This window comes from Danio aesculapii, chromosome 5 (assembly GCF_903798145.1).
Source record: "Danio aesculapii chromosome 5, fDanAes4.1, whole genome shotgun sequence".
Taxonomy (NCBI): domain Eukaryota; kingdom Metazoa; phylum Chordata; class Actinopteri; order Cypriniformes; family Danionidae; genus Danio; species Danio aesculapii.
The window spans coordinates 67,239,811-67,264,557 of NC_079439.1; the positions used below are offsets into that span (position 1 = coordinate 67,239,811).

The window sequence follows — 24,747 nt, forward strand, 5'->3', positions numbered from 1 at the left end:
TTCATTTTCTTTTTAGCCTAGTCCCTTTATTAATCAGGGGTCACCACAGCAGAATGAACCACCAACTTGTCCAGCATATGTTTTACACAGCGGATGCCCTTCTAGCTGCAACCCAACACTGAGAAACACCCATACACACTCTCATTTACACACATATGGACAATTTAGCTTAGACAATTCAATTATAGCGAATGTCTTTGGACTTGTGGGGGAAACCCACGCCAACACAGAGAGAACATGCCAACTCCACACAGAAATGCCAACTGACCCAGCCAAGACTCGAACCAGTGACCTTCTGGCTCTGAGGCGAAAGCGTTACCCACTGTGCCACCTTGCTGCCCCAACTTTTAAAACTGCCCCAACTCAATAATTTTTTTTATTCTCTTTTTTTTTTATGTTCAATTTAGTTTTCTTCTATTATTGTCCATTATTACTCCATTAATTGATTTTAATCTATTTTTTTGTCAAAGTTTGAGCTCTAAAATGCACATAATGAACATTTATATAATAAAAGGTGGTGGTCAAAAAATGGTGCTCCTTATTCAGAGTCACTAAAATATGTTGAAACTAGTCAATTGTGAAGAGAGTAATAGTTGCAGTTTAATTGTTAAAAGCTTTAATGACAAGTTTAATCAACAATACGCCAATCTATTTTTTATATATATATATATATATATATATATATATATATATATATATATATATATATATATATATATATATATATATATATATATATATATATATATATATATATATATATATATATATATATATATATATATATATATATATATAAAATGGTGCAACAAATCAGAATAACAAATCCTTGATTAGCTTTAAACTTAATCCGTGTTGGTGGAATCCATTTTATGTTTCCTAATATTTTTATTTTTATTATTTCCCAGGTCTGTCTGATCCCCAAATCAGCTCATGGCACAAACCCTGCCAGCGCTCAGATGGCGGGCATGAAGGTTCAGGTGGTGGAGGTGGATAAAGATGGCAGTATTGACGTGTCTCACCTTAAAGCCATGGTTTGTCCACAGATTCAAGCATTACATTGTGCATAAACTATCAACAGGAAGCTTTTATGTTCAGTTTGAGAGTTGTTTTCACTGATACACTTGTCTGTGATAACATTATCAGCTCTGTGTGAATGCTCTGCAATTCAGCACTCCAGCCAAGTGCAGACACATTTATTTCCATATGGTGTATGCACAGCTAGTGTTTCTTCCCATACTGCTAAACCTCCGGTGAACAGTTAATGTGACTTTTTTTCAATTTTATACGGTTCCTTTTACAGCATCGATGTTTTAATGTAATTGAAATACAATCAGTTAAATAGACTTCGGCATTCATTTAGTTGTTCAAAGCGTAAAACGAGTTGAAAAGCCGCTTAACATGCACATGTCCGTCCGAATCGGCAGGCTAGTGCAGAAACGCCATTGAAAATACTGGGGTAAAATAAATGTTCATATTTTAAAGACATGGCACGAAAAAATGTATATCCGCATATACTCTATTGCACTTCATACAGTCCATTTGCTGTAGTATCTCAGTGTTGAACGTGAAAGAAATCTGCTGCTTTACAGTAGAAATAGGAGTGTAATTCTAAATGAAAGCAGCTCTGTAGTGTGTGAGATTTTTAATTTTGGACATCAGCAAAGGACGTCCAAGTGCTTATGCCTTTCCTTTCCAGCCTTCAGTTCATATTTTCATATTAATCTAAATAAAATTAAAATAATACAATAATTTTAAAGATGAAGTCAAAAAAAATAGTGAGTTCAACCCTAAAATGACAATTCAGTTTGAAGTTACTGTGTGTCGGGAGCCAAACCATTTGTTGCTTTTAATTAATATTTTACTATTATTTTGCTAGATGCTAATATTCAGCTTGAAGTGCAGTTTATAGACTTAATTGGTTAACAAGGCAAGTTCTGTTAACAGTTTTACATTAAAAAAAAATTTAATTAATTCTAGCCACAACTACAACCTGAACATCATTTTTGCCTTGTTTGAAGCTTCTGGGCCTTTAGTTGTGTCTGATTAAATGTTAAAAGATTTCTCCTATTCCAGAGACACACTTTATCCTTAAAGATACACTGTGCTTAATTAATAAACACATTATTATTATTATTATTATTATTATTATTATTATTATTATTATTTGTTTTGTTTTGTCAGGTGGACAAACATAAGGCCAACCTGGCTGCCATAATGATCACGTACCCATCCACTAACGGAGTGTTTGAGGAGAATGTGAGTGAAGTGTGTGAGCTTATTCATGAAAATGGAGGACAGGTGTATCTGGACGGGGCCAACATGAATGCTCAGGTGAGGTGAACAAAAAAAAAAAAAGCAGCATAATGCTACATAATTTGACCATGTAAATATCAAAACATTTATCCCGTTATGCTCAGCTTTCAGCTGTTTTGAAAATGTTTTATTTGACTTTTTTTTTTTACATATAGTACGTCATTATACAAAGAGTACACTTTGATCAATGTATTGCTTCTGTTGACAAAATTCAGTATACACTAAAGCAAGTATGGTGAATATAAGCCATTTATTTATAATTTTTAAATCAGAATTTAAGCTTTATTTATGATTTTATCAAACAAGATAACCGTTAAATGCATTAATGTATGCAAACATTTACACGATTTTATTTGATTATTATTATTTTTTTTCCTTTCATTGTTTTCACCCCTTGGCTTTTGTAAAATGCCGTGACTTTTGAATTGTCTAATGAAGGAAAACCAAAATTTGTTTGATGCGCTAACACTTGATTGAGGAGAATCACTCAAGTTAAAATCTGAACTTTGGTAGACATTTGCACAGCTTTAACCAATCAGAAGCTTGCTCTAGTGACCGTCATCCAGTCAGGAGCTTGCTCTAGTGGCCGTCATCCAATCAGGAGCTTGCTGTAGCAGCCGTCATCCAATCAAGAGCTCACTCTAGTGGTTGTCATCCAGTCAGCAGCTTACTTTAGCGGCCATAATCCAATCAGGTGCTATCTCTAATGGCATCATCCAATCAGGAGCTTGCTGTAGCGGCCGTCATCCAATCAGGAGCTAGCTCTTTAGCAGTCATCCAGTCAGGAGCTTGCTCTAGCGGCCGTCATCCAATCAGGAGCTTGCTCTCGCGGCTGTCATCTAATCATGACCTTGTTCTAGCGGCCATCATCCAATCAAGAGTTTTCTCCAACGGCTGTCATCCAATCAGGAGCTCGCTCTAGCTGTCGTCATCCAATCAGGAGCTTGCTCAAGTGCCAGTCTTCCAATCAGGAGCTTGCTCTAGCAGCCGTCATCCAGTCAGAAGCTTGCTGTAGCAGCTGTCATCCAATCAGAAGCTTGCTCTAATAGCTATCATCCATTCAGGATCTTGCTGTAGCGGCCGTCATCCAATCAAGAGCTTTCTCTAGCAGCCGTCATCCAATCAGGAGCTTGCTCTAGCTGTCGTTATCCAATCAGGAGCTTGCTCCTAGTAGTGGCTGTCATCCAATCAGGAGCTTGCTCTAGCGGCCGTCATCCAATCAGAAGCTTGCTCTTAAATCAGGAGCTTGCTATTCACCTTATTCTCAGCGTACGAATGGGCGCAGCCATTTGAATCATTTTGGCACGAGACTTCCGGTCTCATTCACTTTCATTCATTTTTAGACGTTAAAAACAGCTCGTTTTGCTGCTTGGTGTTGCAAACTGATATTTTCTTCTTATATTATTCTATTTTGTCTGTATTGTCATGCAAATGCTTGTTTGTAGAGTAAGTAGTTTGACCGTTTTCTGCCGTTTATTATTCCTAGTCATTTTTCCCATTGGCAGCTGAATCGGAAGTTCTAAAACAATCGCAAAAACGAGCACACTTCCGCATTGAAGAATAAGGTCAATTGTGGCGACCATAAAGCTGCGGTCAGACTGGGCTTTTCCTTCCATAGACTTCCATTTATACGCACACGAATGCGTCAGAATGGAAACGCAAAGTCATGCGTCAAGTTTCGCATGTTGCTGCGGTGCAAAGTTCAAGCTTGGTGAACTCTGACCTGCGAAATCGCATCACTTGACTGCATGAGACCAATCGAGGATCAAAACAGGACCTCTCTGGACAGAAATTCAAAATATGGCTTTTTTAAATGTCTAATTATTTTGTTTAATCCCGCCCCTTTTCGCAGCGCAGTACGACAGAATTTCGCACACACAAAGCCCAGTGTGACCGTAGCTTAACTCTGAAGGATCTGATGGACTCAGAAACAGCGCAGAACAAGTCCACGCCATTTTTAGCGTTCCATATTACATAAAGCACAGCTACCCTCAAAACAAAATCCATGTCAGCCATTTTGCAACAACTGGAGTGATTTTGCGTCTGTTGTGAAGTGAGTTTCACGTGCGAATAATGAGAGTAAATTTTTAAAAATGTTTAATTGCATGCAAATAGCTTGATTTACCTGCATGGCATGTCCTGTGTAAACGCTCCATAAGTGGAAGTTGCTTTTTACCTTACCTTACATGGTGCTTTTAGTTATGAATGCACTAAACCAGCAATGAACAATACATGAACTTACAGGCTTTGTTTAGGGTAATGTTGATTTTTACACCTTTATTTAAACATTAACAACAGCAATGTTAATCAAATCAGTATTAATAAAAGCTTGGATGTGTTCATGGTTTTAAGCATTTGAAATTTTAACATGCTTTTTTAATTCAGGTGGGATTATGTCGACCAGGAGACTACGGTTCGGATGTTTCGCACTTGAATCTCCACAAAACCTTCTGCATTCCTCATGGTGGTGGTGGGCCTGGGATGGGACCTATCGGAGTGTAAGTGTCTGGGTGCTTCAAAACCTGTGGCAGGTACCATGATGGTGGCTAAACTAACTCTAAACTAACTCTAAACAAAAGCCTTCGTAGGCATTAGAGGTCTCTGATCGTCAACTTTTTCACAATGTTAGTGTGCAAACAGCCAATCAAATGCTTTAAAAGATAAAAGATTTGACTAAATTTGTAATAGAAATGCACTTAAAAAACAGAGAAAATGAGGCCATTTCCATTGTTTTGCAACTAAATACATCCTCTTACGAGAAGTCTTTCCAAAGTCTTTTTTTTAATGCTTTATTCAGTCTAAAGATGATTTATTAACGATTATTAACATGACGATTCATTTATACTGAAAGCTTTTCTAACTAAAATGTATTAAGGATAAAATCATTATAAATCATATAAACAATTATAATAAATGTATAATAAACTATTTATTTTATAAAATAAAGTCATATTTGCTAAAATATTTGACTTTAACCCCCAGTGATTTATTCCATACAGGAAACAGCATCTTGCCCCCTTCCTGCCCAGTCATCCAGTGGTGAACATGCAGTCCAGTAATGCAGGCAGTTCTCTGGGCACCATCAGCGCTGCTCCGTGGGGCTCCAGCGCCATCCTGCCCATCTCATGGGCTTACATTAAGGTCAGCAAGTAATCTGCGTCTTGCTTTTTTCAATAATAATAATGCACCAGTAACTAAAATAACCTGGGCCGGACAGAATCTCTCATTTTTTTCATAGCTATTTCTGTGCAGAATTTTATGAAAAATCTGCAGATTTAATGCAGAATGATTTTGAGAGTATAAGGGAAGAAAACCTCACCGAACAAAAAGACATTTATTTAACATTTATAAATAAAAATTGCTGTGAGGCGATCGTGTTACCCACTGTGCAACCGTGACGCCCGATTTCCAACATTCTTCAAAATAATTGTTTGCATTCAGTTGAAGAGTAAACGATCACAGAGTTACCCTTAAAAGGATAGTTCACTCAATGTTATGTTTATTATTGATGAATAAAACTAAATGGTACTAATAGTTTATGAAGTTCTACTTTATTTCTCCATTAAACAGATGATGGGTTCAAAGGGTCTTGCGCACGCTACAGAGGTGGCCATCCTTAATGCCAACTACATGGCTAAAAGACTGGAAAACCAATACAAAATACTCTTCAGGGGCACCAAAGGTTGTTTTTATTTTTATTTTTTTGATGATCTTTTTGTATTCTGAACTGTTGATGTGGTATTGCAGCTCTTTTCTAATTATGTTTGCATTCGCAGGATTTGTTGCTCATGAATTTATTTTGGATGTGCGGCCTTTTAAAAAGACGGCAAACATCGAGGCAGTTGACGTAGCAAAGAGACTGCAAGACTACGGTAAGTAGACCTGTAAAAACATGTAGTTGCTCAGCCTGATCTCACAAGGAAACGTAACTATTTTATGTTTTGTCAGTTTAGTGGCTAGTTGGTATGGATTCATTGTTTAGTCGTTCAAAAATATATTACTGTTAAAAGGAGACATGGCACTAAACACAACCATCATTGTGGGATGAGCAAATCATACTAAACTAATCATTTTTGATTTAAGAAGTTTTAGATATTTGGACTAGAAACGAGACAACTCAGAAAAAGCAGTATTTAGTTGTCATTATCATGTAAAATCTCTAATAACTCTAAAATAAAACTCTATATAGTCTTACACTTTTAAAAATCTAATTTAGGACAAAAAATAAAACACCTGTTTGTTTTTTTTATTTACTTTACCTTACTATCTTATTATCTTTCTTACTACCTTACTGACTCACTCACTAACTAACTTACTGACTTATTAACTGACTGACTTACTAACTTACGAACTGTCTTACTGACTAACTTACTAACTGACTGACTAACTAACTTGCGGACTGACTGATTAACTTACTGACTTACAAACTGATTCCTATCTTACAAACTGACTTACTAACTTACGAACTAACATACTAACTGATTTAGTAACTCACGAACTGACTTACTAACTGACATACTAACTTACGAACTGTCTTACTAACTTACTGAATTACTAATTAACTTACGAACTGACTTACTGACTAACTTACTGACTGACTAACTAACTTGCGGACTGACTTACAAACTGACTATCTTACAAACTGACTTACTAACTTACGAACTGACTTACTAACTTACGAACTGACTTACTAACTTACGAACTGACTTACTAACTTACGAACTAACATACTAACTGATTTACTAACTCACGAACTGACTTGCTAACTTACGAACTGACTTACCAACTTACGAACTGTCTTACTAACTTACTCAATTACTAATTAACTTACGAACTGACTTACTGACTAACTTACTGACTAACTTACTAACTAACTTGCGGACTGACTGATTAACTTACTGACTTACAAACTGATTCCTATCTTACAAACTGACTTACTAACTTACGAACTGTCTTACTAACTTACTGAATTACTAATTAACTTACGAACTAACTTACTGACTAACTTACTGACTGACTAACTTGCGGACTGACTTACAAACTGACTTACTAACTTACGAACTGACTTACTAACTTACGAACTGACTTACCAACTTACGAACTGTCTTACTAACTTACTCAATTACTAATTAACTTACGAACTGACTTACTGACTAACTGACTGACTAACTAACTTGCGGACTGACTGATTAACTTACTGACTTACAAACTGATTCTTATCTTACAAACTGACTTACTAACTTACGAACTAACATACTGATTTACTAACTCACAAATGACTTACTAACTGACATACTAACTTACGAACTGTCTTACTAACTTACTGAATTACTAATTAACTTGCGAACTGATTCCTATCTTACAAACTGACTTACTAACTTACAAACTAACATACTAACTGATTTACTAACTCACGAACTGACTTACTAACTGACATACTAACTTACTGAATTACTAATTAACTTACGAACTGACTTACTGACTAACTTACTGACTGACTGACTAACTAACTTGCGGACTGACTTACAAACTGACTATCTTACAAACTGACTTACTAACTTACGAACTGACTTGCTAACTTACGAACTGACTTACCAACTTACGAACTCTTACTAACTTACTCAATTACTAATTAACTTACGAACTGACTTACTGACTAACTTACTAACTGACTGACTAACTTGCGGATTGACTGATTAACTGACTATCTTTCAAACTGACTTACTAACTTATGAACTAACATACTAACTGACTTACGAACTAACATACTGACTGACTTTGGTTGTTTACTTTGCTTGCTTACTTTACTTACTTTTACTTACTTACTTTATTTATTTATTTATTTATTTAAATGGGGCAGGTTTTCATGCACCCACCATGTCGTGGCCTGTGGCGGGAACTCTGATGATCGAGCCCACCGAGTCAGAGGATAAAGCAGAGCTGGACCGCTTCTGTGACTCTTTGCTGGCCATCAGACAGGAGATTGCAGACATCGAAGAGGGACGCATGGACTCCAGGGTCAATCCTCTGAAGGTCAGTGCTTTATAGCTCGAAAGCAAAACACTGCTTTAATCATGTACAGCTGAAGTCATAATTATTAGCCCTCCAATTCAATATTTCACAAATGATATTTAACGGACTGAAGAAATTTTCACAGGATTTCCTGTAACATTTTGTTTCTTCTGGAGAAAGTCTGATTTGTTTAATTTTGGCTAAAATAAAAGCAGTTTAAATTGTATTTATTTATTTTTTTAATTAAACAATAATCAAGCAACACTTAAGCAATATTATTTTTGATTGTCTACAGGACAAACCATAGCTATACAATGATTTGCCTAATTAACCTAGTTAAGAATTTAAGTGTCAATTTAGGCTGAATACTAGTATCTTAAAAAATCTAGTCAAATATTTTTTACTGTCATCATGAGACAAAATAAATCAGTTATTAGATATGAGTTATTAAAACTATTGTTTAGAAATGTGTTGTGAAAATCCTCCATTAAACACAAATTGGGGGAAAAATATAAAAGAATTTAAATTTAACCGGAGGACTAATAATTCTGGGCAACGCGGTGGCACTGTAGGTAGTGCTGTCGCCTCATAGCAAGAAGGTCGCTGGTTCGAGCCTCGGCTGGGTCATCTGGCATTTCTGTGTGGAGTTTGCATGTTCTCCCCGCATTCGCGTGGGTTTCCTCTGGGTGCTCCGGTTTCCCCCACAAGTCCAAAGACATGCGGAACAGGTGAATTGGATGAGCTAAATTGTCCGTAGTGTATGAGTGTGAATGAATGTGTCTCAGTGATGGGTTGCGACCGGAAGGACATCCGCTGCATAAAAACGTGCTGGATAAGTTGGCGGTTCATTGCGCTGTGGCTCCCCCCGCATTAATAAAGGGACTAAGCTGAAAAGAAAATGAATGTATGAATGACCAATAATTCTGACTTCAACTGTTTGTGCACAGACAAGCACTGAGAAAAGCACAGCACTATTGAGTTCTATTCATAATATAAGCTGCTTATTTGTGATGCATTTATTTCATTCAGTGCATTCTTAATAAAGTGATTTTGACAGTGTTAAAGCAAATATAGTTAGAGTTTTTGGCAAAAATAAATTGTAAAAATATAATCTAATGTCTCTACTATACTTTTTGCCATGAAATTTGCCATCCTAGCTAGCATGGTGTAAACAAAAAGGAAAACCATTTCAGCTTATTAACCAGCGGTGTCAAAGACAGTGTTTGACCTTCAAATAATGAGAAATGAGTTTGTTTGCAAGAAATATGAGAGAAATATGTATGAAATATGGGATATCCAAGAAATGAGTGGAATATAAATTATTTTAATCAAATATTTAATATTTTAAATCTATTACAGCGTTACTTCTTAAAATTATTAAATGCAAAATAAAAGTAAGATTTAATTTAGAAGCGGTTTCAATAACCAAGTGTAAATCAGTTCTATTATAATTGAGTAAATATTGCTTTTTTATTGTTTACAATTCAGCAATAAGGTTGTAGCCATTTTGTTGTGTTTGACTGTAATGGATACAAATTGAAGAATAGAAACATGATAAATGTTTAGGTTTTAGATTAAACCCAATATAAATATCCTAAAAGTGTAATATGTTCCTTCCATCTAATACATCCTTCCATCCAATACATTGTTCATCCATCTGTCTAGCCATACATACAATACATCCATCCAGTCCATCCATCTAATATGTCCATCCATCCATCCAATATATATCCACCCATCTAATATATGCATCTATCCAATATATATCCACCCATCCATCCAATATAGATCCATCCAATATATCCATCCATCCAACATATTCATCCATCCAATACATCCATCCATACAATACATCCATTCATCCATCATCCAATATAGCCATCCTTCCAATATATCCATCCATCCTATATCTATCCATCCAATATATGCATCCATTCAACATATCCATCCATCCATCCATCCAATATATACATTCAACATATAACCATCCAACATATCCATCCATCCAATATATCCATCCAACATATCCATCATCCAATATATCCATCCAACATATTCATCCATCCATCCAATATATCCATTCATCCATCCATCTAATACATCCATCCCATCCATCATATCATAATTATTATAGATAAACACATATATTAATAAATGAACGTTTTAAAAATTATTTTGACTAACATCTGGAAATTTCTGATTTCTCTGTAACTCTAAACGTAACCTAAACTCTGGATCCTTCTGTAACTGCTCTAACTATTTATATGATCTTCCATATTTTCTCCAAAGATGGCTCCTCACTCACTGGCCTGTATTACCTCCAGCACATGGGACAGACCGTACCCCAGAGAGTTTGCTGCTTTCCCCATGGTGGGTACCCCACATCCAGATTTAAATACAGACACATTTTCAGCGTTAAAATGACTGCATCTTATTTTCAACTCTGTGTTCCAGCCTTTCGTTAGACCCGAGACCAAGTTCTGGCCCACCATTTCAAGGATCGACGACATCTATGGAGATCAGCACCTGGTCTGCACATGTCCACCAATGGACGTCTACGAGTCTCCATATGAAGAAAGAGCTTCCTCATGACCAAAATGAACCATTCCCATCAAAATATGATCATCGGTACGTTTCCTTTCGCAAACAATGCACAAATAGCTGGCCTGTCCTCCTCTGTTACTCTACTAAATCCAAATCTGATTCCGATACTGTAATCGACCTGTATAGAGGGGAGGGGGGTTCGTCGTTTTTTTTTGTTGTCGTTTTTATATTTTTATTCGCTGTATAAAAAAATATTTGGGTGTTTTCGGTCTGTACGTAGGCTTAACTTACTGGCACTGTTCTCAAACGTTAACCCTAATTTGAACGATGTAATGTACGTTTTCTAATTATTTAAGAAATAGAGCCTGTTTGTAGCAATTTAATAAATATTTTAAAGAAATCCTGCTTCTCATCATTTGACTCCTGAGTCTGATACATGTCATTTTTTACATAATACAGTCGTTCTAATGTGAAATGGAGTTGAGCTGCGTTTCGTACTGCTCGTCGCTTCTCTTTTTCCATAGATTTCCAGCCACTATTCCTAAGAACAAAAGCAGTCCAAGATTTCGGTTTGAGGCAAATTTTTTCCAGCAGTCCTCGGGTCTGTTGATGTCCACGGAGTAGATCTGTTGAGTGCAGAAAGGAGAGATGTAAAGCAGGGTTTACATGCACCGTATTGCTTCAAACTCCATTAATTTGAATATCATTCATTAAAATTAAAGTGTCTCATAGAGATGTAATCGTATGAACATTTCATATCATGATTATATTGACCAAAATTATCCGTTTTTTCAAGAGTTCACCCTTTAGCTGATGATTGATTATAAAGTGTGGCATGCTGTCCCGGGAGAGAGCCCTGAGCTCATAAGAAGCTCGAGCCTGGGGCTCACTCCCGTTTGCAGGGAGAGAGGGGAGTTTGAGCTCAGGTAGGTCTCGAGAACTCCCCTGCTTCTTAATAGTGAATGCAAATTATGAATAACTATGGAGAAAATATTCTGATTAATTGCTCGTCTATTGTCAATTTACTTACAGTGCATCGGGAAAGTAATCAAAGCGCTTCACTTTTTCCACATTTTTTTATGTGACAGCCTTATTCCAAAATAGATTAAATTTATTTATTTCCTCAAAATTCTACACACAATACCCCATAATGACAATGTGAAGAAATTTTTTTAATTGTTGCAAATTTATTAAAAATAAATCTAAAAAATCTCATGTACAGAAGTATTCACAGCCTTTGCCGCGAAGCTGTAAATTGAGCTCAGCTACATTCTGTTTCCACTGATCATTCTTGAGATGTTTCAGCAGCTTAATTGGAGTTCACCTGAGGTCAATTCAGTTGATTGGACAAGATTTGAAAAGGCATACACCTGTCTATATAAGGTCCCAAGGTTGACAGTGCATGTCAAAGCACAAACCAAGCATGAAGACAAAGGAATTGTCTGTAGACCTCTGAGACAAGATTGTCTCGAGGCACAAGGCTGGGGAAGGTTACAGAAAAATGTCTGCTGCTCTGAAAGTTCCAGTGAGCACAGTGGCCCCCATTATCCATAAGTGGAAGATGTTTGGAACCACCAGGACTGTTCCTAGAGCTAGCCGCCCATCTAAGCTGAGTGATTAGGGGAGAAGAGCCTTAGTCAGGGAGGTGATCAATAACCCGATGGTCACTCTGTCTGAGCTCTAGCGTTCTTCTGTGGAGAGAGGAGAACCTTACAGAAGGACAACCATCTGTGCAGCAATCCACCAATCAGGCCTGTATGGTTGAGTGGCCAGACAGAAGCCACTCCTCGCCTGGAATTTGCCAAAAGGCATCTGAAGGACTCTCAGACTATAAGAAACTAAATTCTCTGGTCTGATGAGACTAAAATTGAACTCTTTGGAGTGAATGCCAGGCGTTATGTTTGGAGAAAACCAGGCACCGCTCGTCACCAGGCTAATACCATCCCTACAGTGAAGCATGGTGGTGGCAGCATCATGATATGACATGAAGAAACGAGCGCTCTTATAATCAGCTGTCATTCAGCGCCCTTTTTTTTCCTTCCTGGTCATTGCATCTTGTCATTGTGTGCAGTGTAAATGCAGACAATCGGATACGAGTCCCTTTAAAAAGATATAAGTGGGTCGTCAAAAAAATGGGAATCGACCATCAAGATCTGCAGTGTAAATGCAGCCTTTTACGTTTTGTCAGTTTAGGAGTTCAGTCGTACGAAAATTTAAGATTTTCAAAAGGAGGCGTGGCACCCAACCCCACCCCTAAACTCAACTGTCATTGGGGATAAGCAGATCATACTAAATTGTATGAATGAGATTGTTCGGTCTAGCCACTAAATCAAAAAGTTACGAATTGCTGTGAGATAGCGCTGATAAAGTTACTTACTAAAAGCCAAAAAGGTTATGCGATTTCACATGAATATCTTGTTCACATTGCGATTTTGATTTGATTTAAGCTTAAGCACCCTATTCTTAAAAGTATGCAACATACGTTAACTGTGTGTATACGTTAACTTTTTCCCTACTATCGCCTCACAGCAAGAAGGTCGCTGGTTCGAGTCCCGGCTGGGTCAGTTGGCATTTCTTTGTGGAGATTGCATGCTCTCCCCGTGTTCATGTGGGTTTCCTCCGGGTGCTCCAGTTCCCCCCACAATCCAAAGACATGTGCTATAGGTGAACTGAATAAACTAAATTAGCCGTAGTGTATGTGTGTAAGTGTGTAGGGATGTTTCCTAGTAGTGGGTTGCAGCTTGAAGGGCACCATAAGTTGGTGGTTCATTCTGCTGTGGCGACCCCTGATGAATGAAGGGAGTAAGCTGAAGGAAAATAAATGAATTAATTAACTTTTCCCATATTATTATTATTTATTTATTTTCTTTTTTTTTGCCCAAAAGTGGCTGTTTTTGTCAGGTCAGTGTTAACAGCCCAAACCGCACTGAATATCTTTTCAATTGTGATTTGTGACATCGTGATATTAAATCGAAAAAGATCTAATGCGTTGCTGTCCGACCGCAGTATGAACGGTTATATTGGAATTCATGCAACTTTTACACGTTTTCAATCACATGACACTGATTTTAGGTTTCAAAAATTAAAATGCACATCAGTGCTAGCAAAACAATCATTTATCCGTCATACACTGCTGTTAAAACAGCAATAATAACCAAATAAAACATAATCTGACAACATGACTTATTCACATCACACAGTATAAACACTGTACATAATTGCAGCGTTCAAGCCCTTTTATTCCCTACATAGACTTCCATTCAACAATTGTTTTTAGGATTATTAAAGACTGCAGAGTGTGAGCCAGGCTTTAAAAACAGCTAAAGACTCAATCGTGACTAAATAGTTTGAGGCAATCAGAGGTATGCGTTTTTCCTTCTCAAAACTAGTACACTCATACCTTCAGGCTGTAGAGCAAGCATGTGAGCTGGAAAGTAGCATGTGTCTTCTCACCTGATGTGCTAAATGAAGAGCCACCGCAGACACTGCACAATAATAAGGCGCAGTCTGGTCAGCGTTAACTCCAGCCAGAAGCAGCCCTGACAGCATGGCCCCGGTGAAGCCGCTCAGCCACACTTTAGTGTTTTCCTGAAACCTCAGGGCCGTTGACTTCACTCCCACTTTCAGATCATCATCTTTGTCCTGCTCAAAAAGAGAAGGTTTAGTTTCTTTAATTGCTGAATGCCATGACAGCATTAAGGCTATATATGTACGCAGCAAGCAGAAGGTTAACATCATAATGCATTAAATTATGATTATTATATGAGACATTTCAACTCCATATATGTCAAATGAATTCAGCTAACTCCAAGTACCCCAAACTCTGTCAGCAAATCTAGATTTGAACAACTGCGCATCTGTTAGCACAGATCCACTGATGCGTGTTCACGTGGGCCACGATCACGCGGTTTTAAAACTATTTTAGTCACGCAAAGCTGATGTAGATGTGTTGTTTTACGAATGGGTTATATACACAGAAGTGTTGTTCAGCCACTGAAATCTTCTGGCGAACGATTGATGACTGTTTTCAGTTTCATAAGGGCCTTTTACAGCATCGATAATGTAGATTTATATTTAGTTTAACAATAAAACATCAGTAAATAGCGCTATTCCGCCTAGCCTGCTTTACTGAGGTGAAGTTGGTTTTATATTCACATTGGTTCATTTGTAATCAATGAAACCTGTGACGCGCTCCCTATATTGTTTACCACTACTCTGAATATTCTGTCTGAAACAGCATGCAAGTATGGCTTAGTAATACGTGTAATTCCTACACGCCGCCGGCCAACCGCTAAGCATACAATAGTGCACGCCTTAATGTCTCGCGCTCCCCTTAATAGGTGCTGGCGCCCCACAGTTTGAAAACCCCTGCATTACTGCATAATGCTATGATCTAGTGGGTCTCGGTCATCTTTAATGTGCGCGTTCGTGAGTTCAGAAGGCGTGGCTTTGGACGACTTTGGGACTGTGTTTGAAAGATAATATGCTAACTGGTTAGCATTTAGGCAGATCACCTACTGCACCTTTAAGCTCCGTATTCTCAAAAGTGTGTAACATACATTAACTGTGTATATATCAATTTTATATTTATGAACTATTCCCATGCGACACAGTGGCTCAGTGGTTAGCACTGTTGCCTCACAGCAAGAAGGTCGCTGGTTCGAGTCCTGGCTGGGTCAGTTGGCATTTCTGTGTGGAGTTTGCATGTTCTCCCCGTGTTGGTGTGGGTTTCCTCCGGGTGCTCCGGTTTCCCCCACAAGTCCAAACACATGCGCTATAGGTGAATTGGGTAAACTAAATTGGCTTTGGTTTGTGTGTGAGGATGTTTCCCACTATTGGGTTGCAGCTGGAAGGGCATCTGCTGTGTAATATATGTCAAATGAATTCAGCTCTAAAAATTACAGATTAAAAGTTTAATAAATGCATCATAAATATGACAGTCCACCAATATATGCTTAACAGTTAACGGAACTTGACATGAGAAATGCAACAAAAATAAATAAATGAATAAATCTGCAACTTGGTCATTTGTTGATTTGAAGTTATGGAAAAGATTTATTTTATTCATGCATTCATTTTCTTTTCGGCTTAGTCCCTTTATTAATGAGAGGTGGCCACAGCGGAATGAACCGCCAACTATTCCAGCATGTGTTTTACGCAGCGGATGCCCTTCCAGCTGCAACCCATCACTGGGAAACACTCACACACTCATTCACACACATACACTATGGACAATTTAGCCTACCCAATTCACCTTTAGCACATGTCTTTGGAGTTGTGGGGGAAACCAGAGCACCCGGAGGAAACCCACGCAAGGGGAGAACATGTAAACCACACAGAAATGCCAACTGACCCAGACGAAACTCGAGCCAGTGACCTCCTTGCTGTGAGGTTATCGTGCTACCCACTGCGCCACTGTGATGCCCTTATTTCATTTTTATACTAGGGTTTATTTTTATAATCATCCCTTTCCTTTTGTCATAAAAGTAAATTAAAGGTTTGTTTTTAAAAACCCCACAGTCCCGAAACAATCTGGCAGCCAATCAGAAGTAAGGGGCGTGTCTAGTAAGTATGCAGAGACGTCAAAAAAGAGGCGGGTCCTGTTGGGAAATGGCCGTGTTTGTTTTGATTGCTATTAAATATCAACATCATTCATTTCACCCTTAAAGGGATAGTTCTCCCTAAAAATTAAAATGTACTATTTACTCACCCTCAGATGGTTTCAAACCTTTCTTTTTTTCTGTTAAACGCAAAAGAAGATATTTTGAAAAATGTTGGAAACTGGTAACCATTTACATCCATAGTAAGAAAAACAAAATGCTCTGCAAGTCAATTCAATCCTTCAAAATATCATCTTGTGTTCAACAGAAGAAAGAAAATCAAACTGTTTTGTTAAGGGCGAGTAACTGATGACCGAGTTTTCAGATTTGGGTGAACTATACCTTTAAGATCAGAAGTATTTCGCAATCAGTAAAGTGCTTCATTGGCACCTTTATTCTTCTTTTGAGTCAGCCGAATGTGAATTGATCCATTTATTCATTCATTTTCCTTCCTCTTAGTCCCTTTATTAATCTGGGGTCACCACAGTGGAATGAACCGCCAATTTATCCAGCATATGTTTTACACAGTGGATGCCCTTCCAGCTGCAACCCAGTACTGGGAAACTAATTGAAATCCAACATAAGATCATTTAAATTAGTTTTTATTGCAACAATTATGGGGTAAATAAAATTATCACTAGATACTAACAAATCTAGTCGGATACTATACCTGATGGGCATAGATTGTGTCATAAATCAGTGTCCACATGACCCCAGACACATAGAGAGGCAAACACACAGACCAATCACACGATCCCTTCACTGCAGACCAGCCCAGAAGAGCTCCCCAGTTAAACGTCAGACCTACAGGAGGAAGAAACACAATGTTCAGATCGAGAAATACTTTAATTTTAACAAATCTGTGTAAATAATGAGGGGGAGGGTTGAAGAAATGGTTTTAATATTTAGCACATTAATAGTAGCGCACCTAAAATGAACTGCGGCCAGTATGTGATTCTCTTCATCAGAGGATAGGTGACCACCAAAGACAAAGAGGCGGCTCCGAGAGCGATGCTAGAGAGATAAGAAATGGTGGATTTGAAGGATGTAGAGTAATAAATACTGCATGGAACGTTCTTAAAACAGCTGGGAAACTTACAGTGAAGTGTTTGTGGGTCAGTTTCACAAGGTTCCTTTAAAGGCAGGGGTGTCCAAACTTGGTCCTGGAGGGCCGGTGTCCAGCATAGTTTAACTTGCTTCAACACACCTGCCTGGAAGTTTCTAGTATACCCAGAAAGAGTTTGATTAGCTGGTTCAGGTGTGTTTAATTGGGGTTGGAACTAAAATATGCAGGACACCGGCCCTCCAGGATTGTGTTTGGATACCCCTGTTTTAAAGGAATATTTCACCCAAAAATGTACATTTTGTTATTAATTACTCACCCTAATGACATTCCAAACCTCTTCACTCATCTTCAGAGCACACATTAAGATATTTCAGAGGAACTATACTCTCATTCCAGCAGAAAAAAGCATGGTACTTTGCTGCTGTACCATGACTGCAGCAGTCACTACATTATCACACGGCTGAAAATCAGCTAAATTGTCAATATAACCAATGTGACACAGGAAATGTACATTGCAAGCATGAAGACATTTGTGAATGATAATTCAAAACATTTACTTAATATGTTTTCACAAAATTTGTGACAATTATACCAGGTATGGATGGGGGGTTGGTTTATTGAAGTTTTTTATTGTTATTTTTATTTGTGTAACCGTACTCTCTTTTACTCTGCGTTGTGTTGTAAATGACGAGAGGACATCATTTTGAGTCTGCACAGAGAATGTTATTATGTTTGGGACAGATCGGCAGCTTCAGCTCATACCAATACACTCTTTAGTTAAGGGAAAAGGAGAAAAGAGCGAAAGATGGAGGAAACGTGCGAGAGGCGCCGCGGAAGGACGCGAAGACAGGAAAGGGACAGAGAAAACTAGCTCTCACAATTACAAAAACCAGCATATGAACCGTGACAATCCACATACTACATCGTCAAAATAAAAATCATAAATGCATACCTGCACAGAGAATGTTATTATGTGTGTGACAGATCGGCAGCTTCAGCTCATACCATTACACTGTCAATAAAAATAACATTCTACAATATAACAAATAGTTTTTACATCAGTAAATAAAACATATGATTAAAAGTAAACTTAAATATTTATTTGTGTGTGTTGTTTATGACCAGAACCAAGTTCAATGTGGAACAGGTAGAGCATACCTCTTTAGTTAAGGGAAAAAGGTGGAAAAGACCGCTCAAACAATAGTGCAACAGGTATGGTCGCTTGGACTATACCATCTTGATGTTAACCCCAAGGGGGAGAAGAGGTGAAACCACTGTCGCTTTACAGACTCTTTTTACATTTATATTGTGAACACAAAACAATTTGAAATGAACAGTGACTAAACAGGAGAAAAATATAGTGAAATCAATAAGCTTGAAATTATCCTGTTACATTTGCTAATTGTTTAAAAAAAAAGAATGTCCTGATAGCCACTGTATTCTTACATTCAGCATAATGCTGTGTACAAGGGATGCACCGATATGGATTTTTTTTGGCTGATATCGATAACTTAAGATTTGGAGGCCTAAATACTAAATACTAGATTTAGTATTTAGCATTTTGGATTCTTTTGAACACGTTCAAAGTACTTTGAAGGAATAAACTGTGTGAGGAAAGCTCCGTTATAATGCACTGGACAAGTTCGATCCACGCATGTGCGAGGCAGGCAATTCTGTACAATTATGTAATCTATTGGCCTATCCATGTAAGATATCTGCCTAATTTTGACATTGGACTGATAATGATAACATTAAAGGTAGCATTTATCAGCCGATAATGATATGGACGCCGATATATCGTTCATCCCTATTATGTATATTTCCATAAAACATACTTATAAAAAAAAAAAAACATTTACTTATCTATTTGAACCAGAATACACACAAGTTAGCTTATTTTCAGGCACATAATAATATAACTGCACCTTAAGCAAGTCCCTTGATTATTACGCCACAATGGGAGTAGTTCCTTGCCTTATCAGCCTAGAAAATAACCATTTTTCATCAGGTCGAAATGTTAGAAAAATATCGTGTAAAAAAAAAATGAAGCACCTGTAGTAGTTGAGGCTGAGCAGGACCCCCAGCGCTAAACTGAGCTGTCCTCCGAGGAAAACCAGAGCTTGAAACCGTGTGATGTCCCCTGATGCAATGGGCCGAGTGGCAGTTCTTGACACCTAGAGGAAAAACAGCAGATAATCAAGATTCCAGCAGCTTCCAAAAACAAATCCAGACCCTGCTAACAATCCAACCGTGATGATCATTGGTCAGACATTCAGCCTAATAAAAAACATGTCTACATCCTTAAACACCAACTTCATTCAGTCTACAGATCGCAGTTTTATCACTTTAATATTAGCAAATGTTCTCGTCTTGTAGGTTAAATCAGTTTAAAATGGATAGTTCATGCAAAACTGTTAATTCTGTCCTTATTTACTCACTCTTCACTTCTCACAAACCTGTTTGAGTTTCTTTCTTCTCAAAAATAAGTTATTTTGAAAAATACTGAAAACCTCCAAACGCAGTGTTTCCCAACCCTGTTCCTGAAGGCACACCAACAGTACACATTTTCAACCTCTCCTTAATCAAACACACCTGAATCAACTTATCATAACATCAGAAGAGACTCCAACACCTGAAGTTAATGGGTCAGAAAAGGGAGACATCCAAAATATGTACTGTTGGTGTGCCTCCAGGAACAGGGTTGGGAAACACTGCTCCAACCATTGACCTTCATAAGTATTTATTTTTTCCCACTATGGAAGTTAGCAATTACTGGTTTTCAACATTCTTCAAAATATCTTCTTTTGTGTCCAGTAACAACAACAAAAAACAATGATTTGGAACCAGTTGATGCGGAGTCATTTTTGGGTGTATTGTATTTTATAATGGACATTGTTTTTGCTTGTCAACTCTTCAGGCTTTTTCTACCTGGGTATGTGTGTGAGATTCAGTTTTTCTCTGTAACCAATAACAAATTCTGAAATCTAAAACCTGCCACTGATTATGGGCAATATCAATGTCAATCAAAGGCACACAATTCTTTTGCCAATGTCAAGTTAGGCTAAGATTAGAGCTAGTCACCCGCTAGTGTGACACATTTTTTGTATGTAACTGTATAAACATCTACTGTAAATGACATTTTAGTAGTGTCTTAGTGCCATATGAGTCAATAGATGAGTTGAAATTTGTGCTTAGAAAACCATTCAACAGGACAAACGTACACTCTTGTGTTGATGCTTTGAAAACCCCTTTACATCTGAGCCCTTTACTCATACCTTCTTGTCAAAGTCTTTATCCCACATGTCATTGATGGTGCATCCGGCTCCTCTCATCAGCAAAGCTCCAACACCGAACAGTGTAAGCATGCGCAGATCGGGTAGACATCCCGGGTCTGCAGCCAAACCGATACTCCACGTACAGGGCAGATACAGCAGCCACGTTCCTGCAAAAACGATGTATAATGTACAGTGTTGGCAGGGCCGTTCTACAGCTTGATTTTCTTTCTCTGAATCCATCTGAGAGTTTCCTTGGATGTGTTTTGGATCATTGTCTTGCTGAAATGTCCCTTCTGGTTTCATCTTTATCATTTACACTGATGAAGGGCAGATGGTTGCTAAAGAACTACTGAGAGATTTCAGTTGCTGTCTGGGCTTTCCTTGCCTTTCTATATCTCCCTTTCTTCATGTGTTCAATATGTTTTCCCTACGTCATTGTATTTTATTACGCAGAACTTAATTTGTAAACTAATCAGATGTGTTTTCATTGCTTATATGGATGTCTTTGGTTGTTACCAACAGTCTACGGCACCTTTAGAAATGTTTACTGAGAAAGATGGTGACTTGTTCAATACTTATTTTCCCAGATGTGTGTCAATGTACAATTCGCACCCTGCGCAGATTGTTTATTGTGGGCCACACATTTTGTATGTTTGACACCTGTGTGTGTATGCTAAAGCAAGTGTGAAATACAGAAAGCTCACCTATGGGTTTGTCCAGTCTCATTAATCTGAGGTACGGCTGAACAGAAGCCGGCGCTGCGTTTACAATCCCAGCAGGCGTGAGGCTGAAAAAGCGTCTTCCATAACAGTGACCCGCCACTAAAGGAGTCCGTGATCTACGTTTGTGCTCATCAGATGTGTTGAAGCAGGATCCGGGCCGACAGAAGGCTGCTGTGATGTTTTCATGGCGTCTTGTGAGCGCTGACAAGCGGGCAGAGCAGATCTGTGGCCTCAGTGTCAGTAGTCTGCTGGACATCATCCTGTCTTTTGGGCCTTTAGCACGACTGCGAAGTAGCAAACCGCTTCATTGTCTGCTCGCGTTCATGTGCAAATGAGGGACCTCTTCAGGAACAATGAACCTGACCAATGCCAACAGCAGAAACACAATACAAGCCATTCAGCACAGATTACTGACGACTCATCAAAACGTCAAGCTGAGTGAATGAGGAGTCTTATAATACTGCATTCTAGCATAATCAAACGTAAAACTATAAGATTAAACACTATTTCTGTTTCTCTGAACATTTACTATTGCCATTGAAATGTGACTGAATGATCTAGCTAACATGCTTTGCTTGTTACATGATTTAACTTAAGGGGGACCTATTATTCCCCTTCTTACAAGACGCAAAATAAGTGTCTAGCGTGTGTATGTGAAGCTTCAGCTCAAGATACCCCACAAATAATGTTTTATAACCCTTTGAAACAGACCGTTTAAAGATTTGATCCTAATTGTGCCATTTTGGTGACTGTCGCTTTAAATTCCAATGAGATGGTGCTCTTTTCAAAAGAGGGCGGGGCTACAAATGCCTGTGTGTCAGCATAGTGGGAGATTCAAAAACAAGACAAACTACATATGCTAATTAGGGAGAGATGGTCACTAATGGGCGGGGCTTTCCCCCTTTGATGATATGTACAAAAGGAGAATGTCAATCAAAGTGTTTCTGCAAAATGTTTATATCAAGTGTTGTTTTAAAATATTTAATGAATAAATTTTAACCATTAGAGGCTGGTTATATTAACAGACTGTAGCCACACAACTGTGTTTAAACCCCTTATAAAAGTGATTTTTGCTTAATAGGTCTTCTATAATAAAACAAGGATTTCATAAAGATTTGAATACTGTAAGTCAATTGCCAATAGACCTTCCCGCCCCACTGCACAACTTCTATGCATTGTATTATACACCATATTATTATACATACATATGCAAATACAGACAGATACAAGTATACTCACATATTCGTTTATATTGTAGGTATTTGGGGAAAATTCTGCTTTGGTCCAGACAGTGTAAGTGATGGACCAATTTAAACTGAATAATTGTATGTCGTAGACAAACTGAAGTTGAATTAGTTCTATTTAGGATGACTAGCCAATGCCAAGTTCACATTGTTGTTTTTGACTTTAACCCTTTAACTACCCCACCAAGGAAAAAAAATGTTTGGATTGCATTTCTTAACTCCTAATGACGCCAGTTAACACATCCCATAATTTCTAAAATATCAGCCTCTACCATTGGTTGATATGTCGGTAACAGTATCAGAATTAATACATATACTATGAAAAATCTGAAAAAATTAAGTGTACAACCAATTTATTTAAAAAAAAATCTAAATAAAACATTTTGAATATTAAATCATCTTTATTTTTTGAAGTATGCCAGAAAATATTTCAGATTTTTGTAAACCAACAATGCTGTGTGTGTAAACCATTATTTAAAACAGTAATTCTGTAAATAACTTTAAAAGTCATTATTTAAAAGAGTAAAAACATGGTCAACCATTTGGTAAAGGGGCAGTCAAAGGGTTGAAGATGAAATTTTGCTAATGTTAAAAAAAACAAATCGAAGAGGTCACCTTGTATTGAACCTTGTTTGTAAATCCTTTATTTTGTGTCGTGTCAATCTAATCAATCATTTTAGTCACATTTTACAGGCATAAATGTACTCATTTTAATGATTTTTTTCTGTTGACATATCCATGGATTGTAAGTTTTTTATAATGCTGTTAGCCAGTACTCTGTAAATATAATAAATAAGATTGTAAGGGTTCAAACTGTTTTTCTGTTGCTCTGAAGATTCATTTTTTAGCAATATTATTATTATATATAATGCGACTAATAGTTCACTGAAAATGCCAAAAGCGGCAAACAAGTGTGGCTAAAATATATATTTTAATTGCAACAAGTTAGTAATATCACGTAATTTTCTTTGTTGAAATGTTTATAAATCATACGTTTTTATTTGTCATGTTTAACTTACAGCACCGTGACATATTTTGAAGTCCTTCGTATTGTGTGCGCCGGTGTTTTGTTCCCCCTGAAACGTTTGTTTTCTGTATGGTTCCGCTTTCATTTGGTGGTTTATGCTAAGATCCTAACGTGGGTTTTACTAAAATAATGGCGTAAATGGATCTAAAATATGAGTGGATAAATTGTTAAGCTCCTCTACTGTTACAATATTTTCTACTCATTTTATTACCGTTGTTAATTTGTTTGTTAACACATTAACTTGTTAAAATCTTAATTACAATTACATATTTATTTTCATTATGCACTAATATCTGCATATTTAAGTAATATCTGTTTAAAATATATCTTTAAATTATTTTTATCTATCTATCTATCTATCTATCTATCTATCTATCTATCTATCTATCTATCTATCTATCTATCTATCTATCTATCTATCTATCTATCTATCTGTCTGTCTGTCTGTCTGTCTGTCTGTCTGTCTCTGTCCGTCCGTCCGTCTATCTAGCCTATATTTCTAAATATTAGATAGTATTATTAAATGTGATTTAATAAAAATACATCAAAATACTTCAGCCAAAAAAAAAAACAAATAAAAAAATAAAATAAATAAATAAATAAATGCTTAAAGCAAAACACGTATGTTATTTGTCCAGTTGTAAATTTCTTATTTCTTCATTCCACATTTCTTTTGGTTAGAAAGAAAATTATCTCCCACAAGTTGCATGCAGTAGTGGATTTTAATTTGATTTGATTGTATGTAAATCGTATTGCAAATTAGAGGTCATTATCAAGTTAGCAAACATTACAAACAATGTCAGTGTCAGATATTTATGCATGTATGCTAGAAAAAAACTACCCGATGTGAAAACCTCAAATTATAGCAACATTATCGACTAGCGCCCTCTCGTAGTCTTTAGAAAGCATTACAATGTGGATTGAAAATTAAAAGGAACTAA

The 24,747-nt window shown here is 37.2% G+C and overlaps 2 protein-coding genes across 2 annotated transcripts in view; one reads left to right on the plus strand and one right to left on the minus strand.

The window, feature by feature from the left end:
• The window catches only part of gldc (glycine dehydrogenase (decarboxylating)), a 37,698-nt gene extending 26,426 nt beyond the window's left edge, over positions 1–11,272 (plus strand). The window contains exons 17-25 of the mRNA XM_056458754.1: positions 909–1,034; positions 2,185–2,334; positions 4,702–4,814; positions 5,316–5,457; positions 5,887–5,998; positions 6,093–6,188; positions 8,177–8,349; positions 10,618–10,698; positions 10,783–11,272. Coding sequence (XP_056314729.1) covers positions 909–1,034; positions 2,185–2,334; positions 4,702–4,814; positions 5,316–5,457; positions 5,887–5,998; positions 6,093–6,188; positions 8,177–8,349; positions 10,618–10,698; positions 10,783–10,920 — 1,131 coding nt within the window. The 3' untranslated portion in view covers positions 10,921–11,272. The remainder of the gene's footprint in view (positions 1–908; positions 1,035–2,184; positions 2,335–4,701; positions 4,815–5,315; positions 5,458–5,886; positions 5,999–6,092; positions 6,189–8,176; positions 8,350–10,617; positions 10,699–10,782) is intronic.
• coq2 (coenzyme Q2 4-hydroxybenzoate polyprenyltransferase) lies at positions 11,238–23,847 on the minus strand. Its single transcript, XM_056458755.1, has 8 exons — positions 23,799–23,847; positions 21,518–21,894; positions 20,814–20,980; positions 19,591–19,712; positions 17,401–17,486; positions 17,143–17,276; positions 14,326–14,514; positions 11,238–11,498 (listed from the first exon to the last, which is right to left on the minus strand). Exons 2-8 carry the CDS (start codon positions 21,792–21,794, stop codon positions 11,337–11,339), a joined length of 1,137 nt encoding a protein of 378 aa, XP_056314730.1. The 5' UTR covers positions 21,795–21,894; positions 23,799–23,847; the 3' UTR covers positions 11,238–11,336.
• Positions 23,848–24,747: the final 900 nt, after the last annotated feature.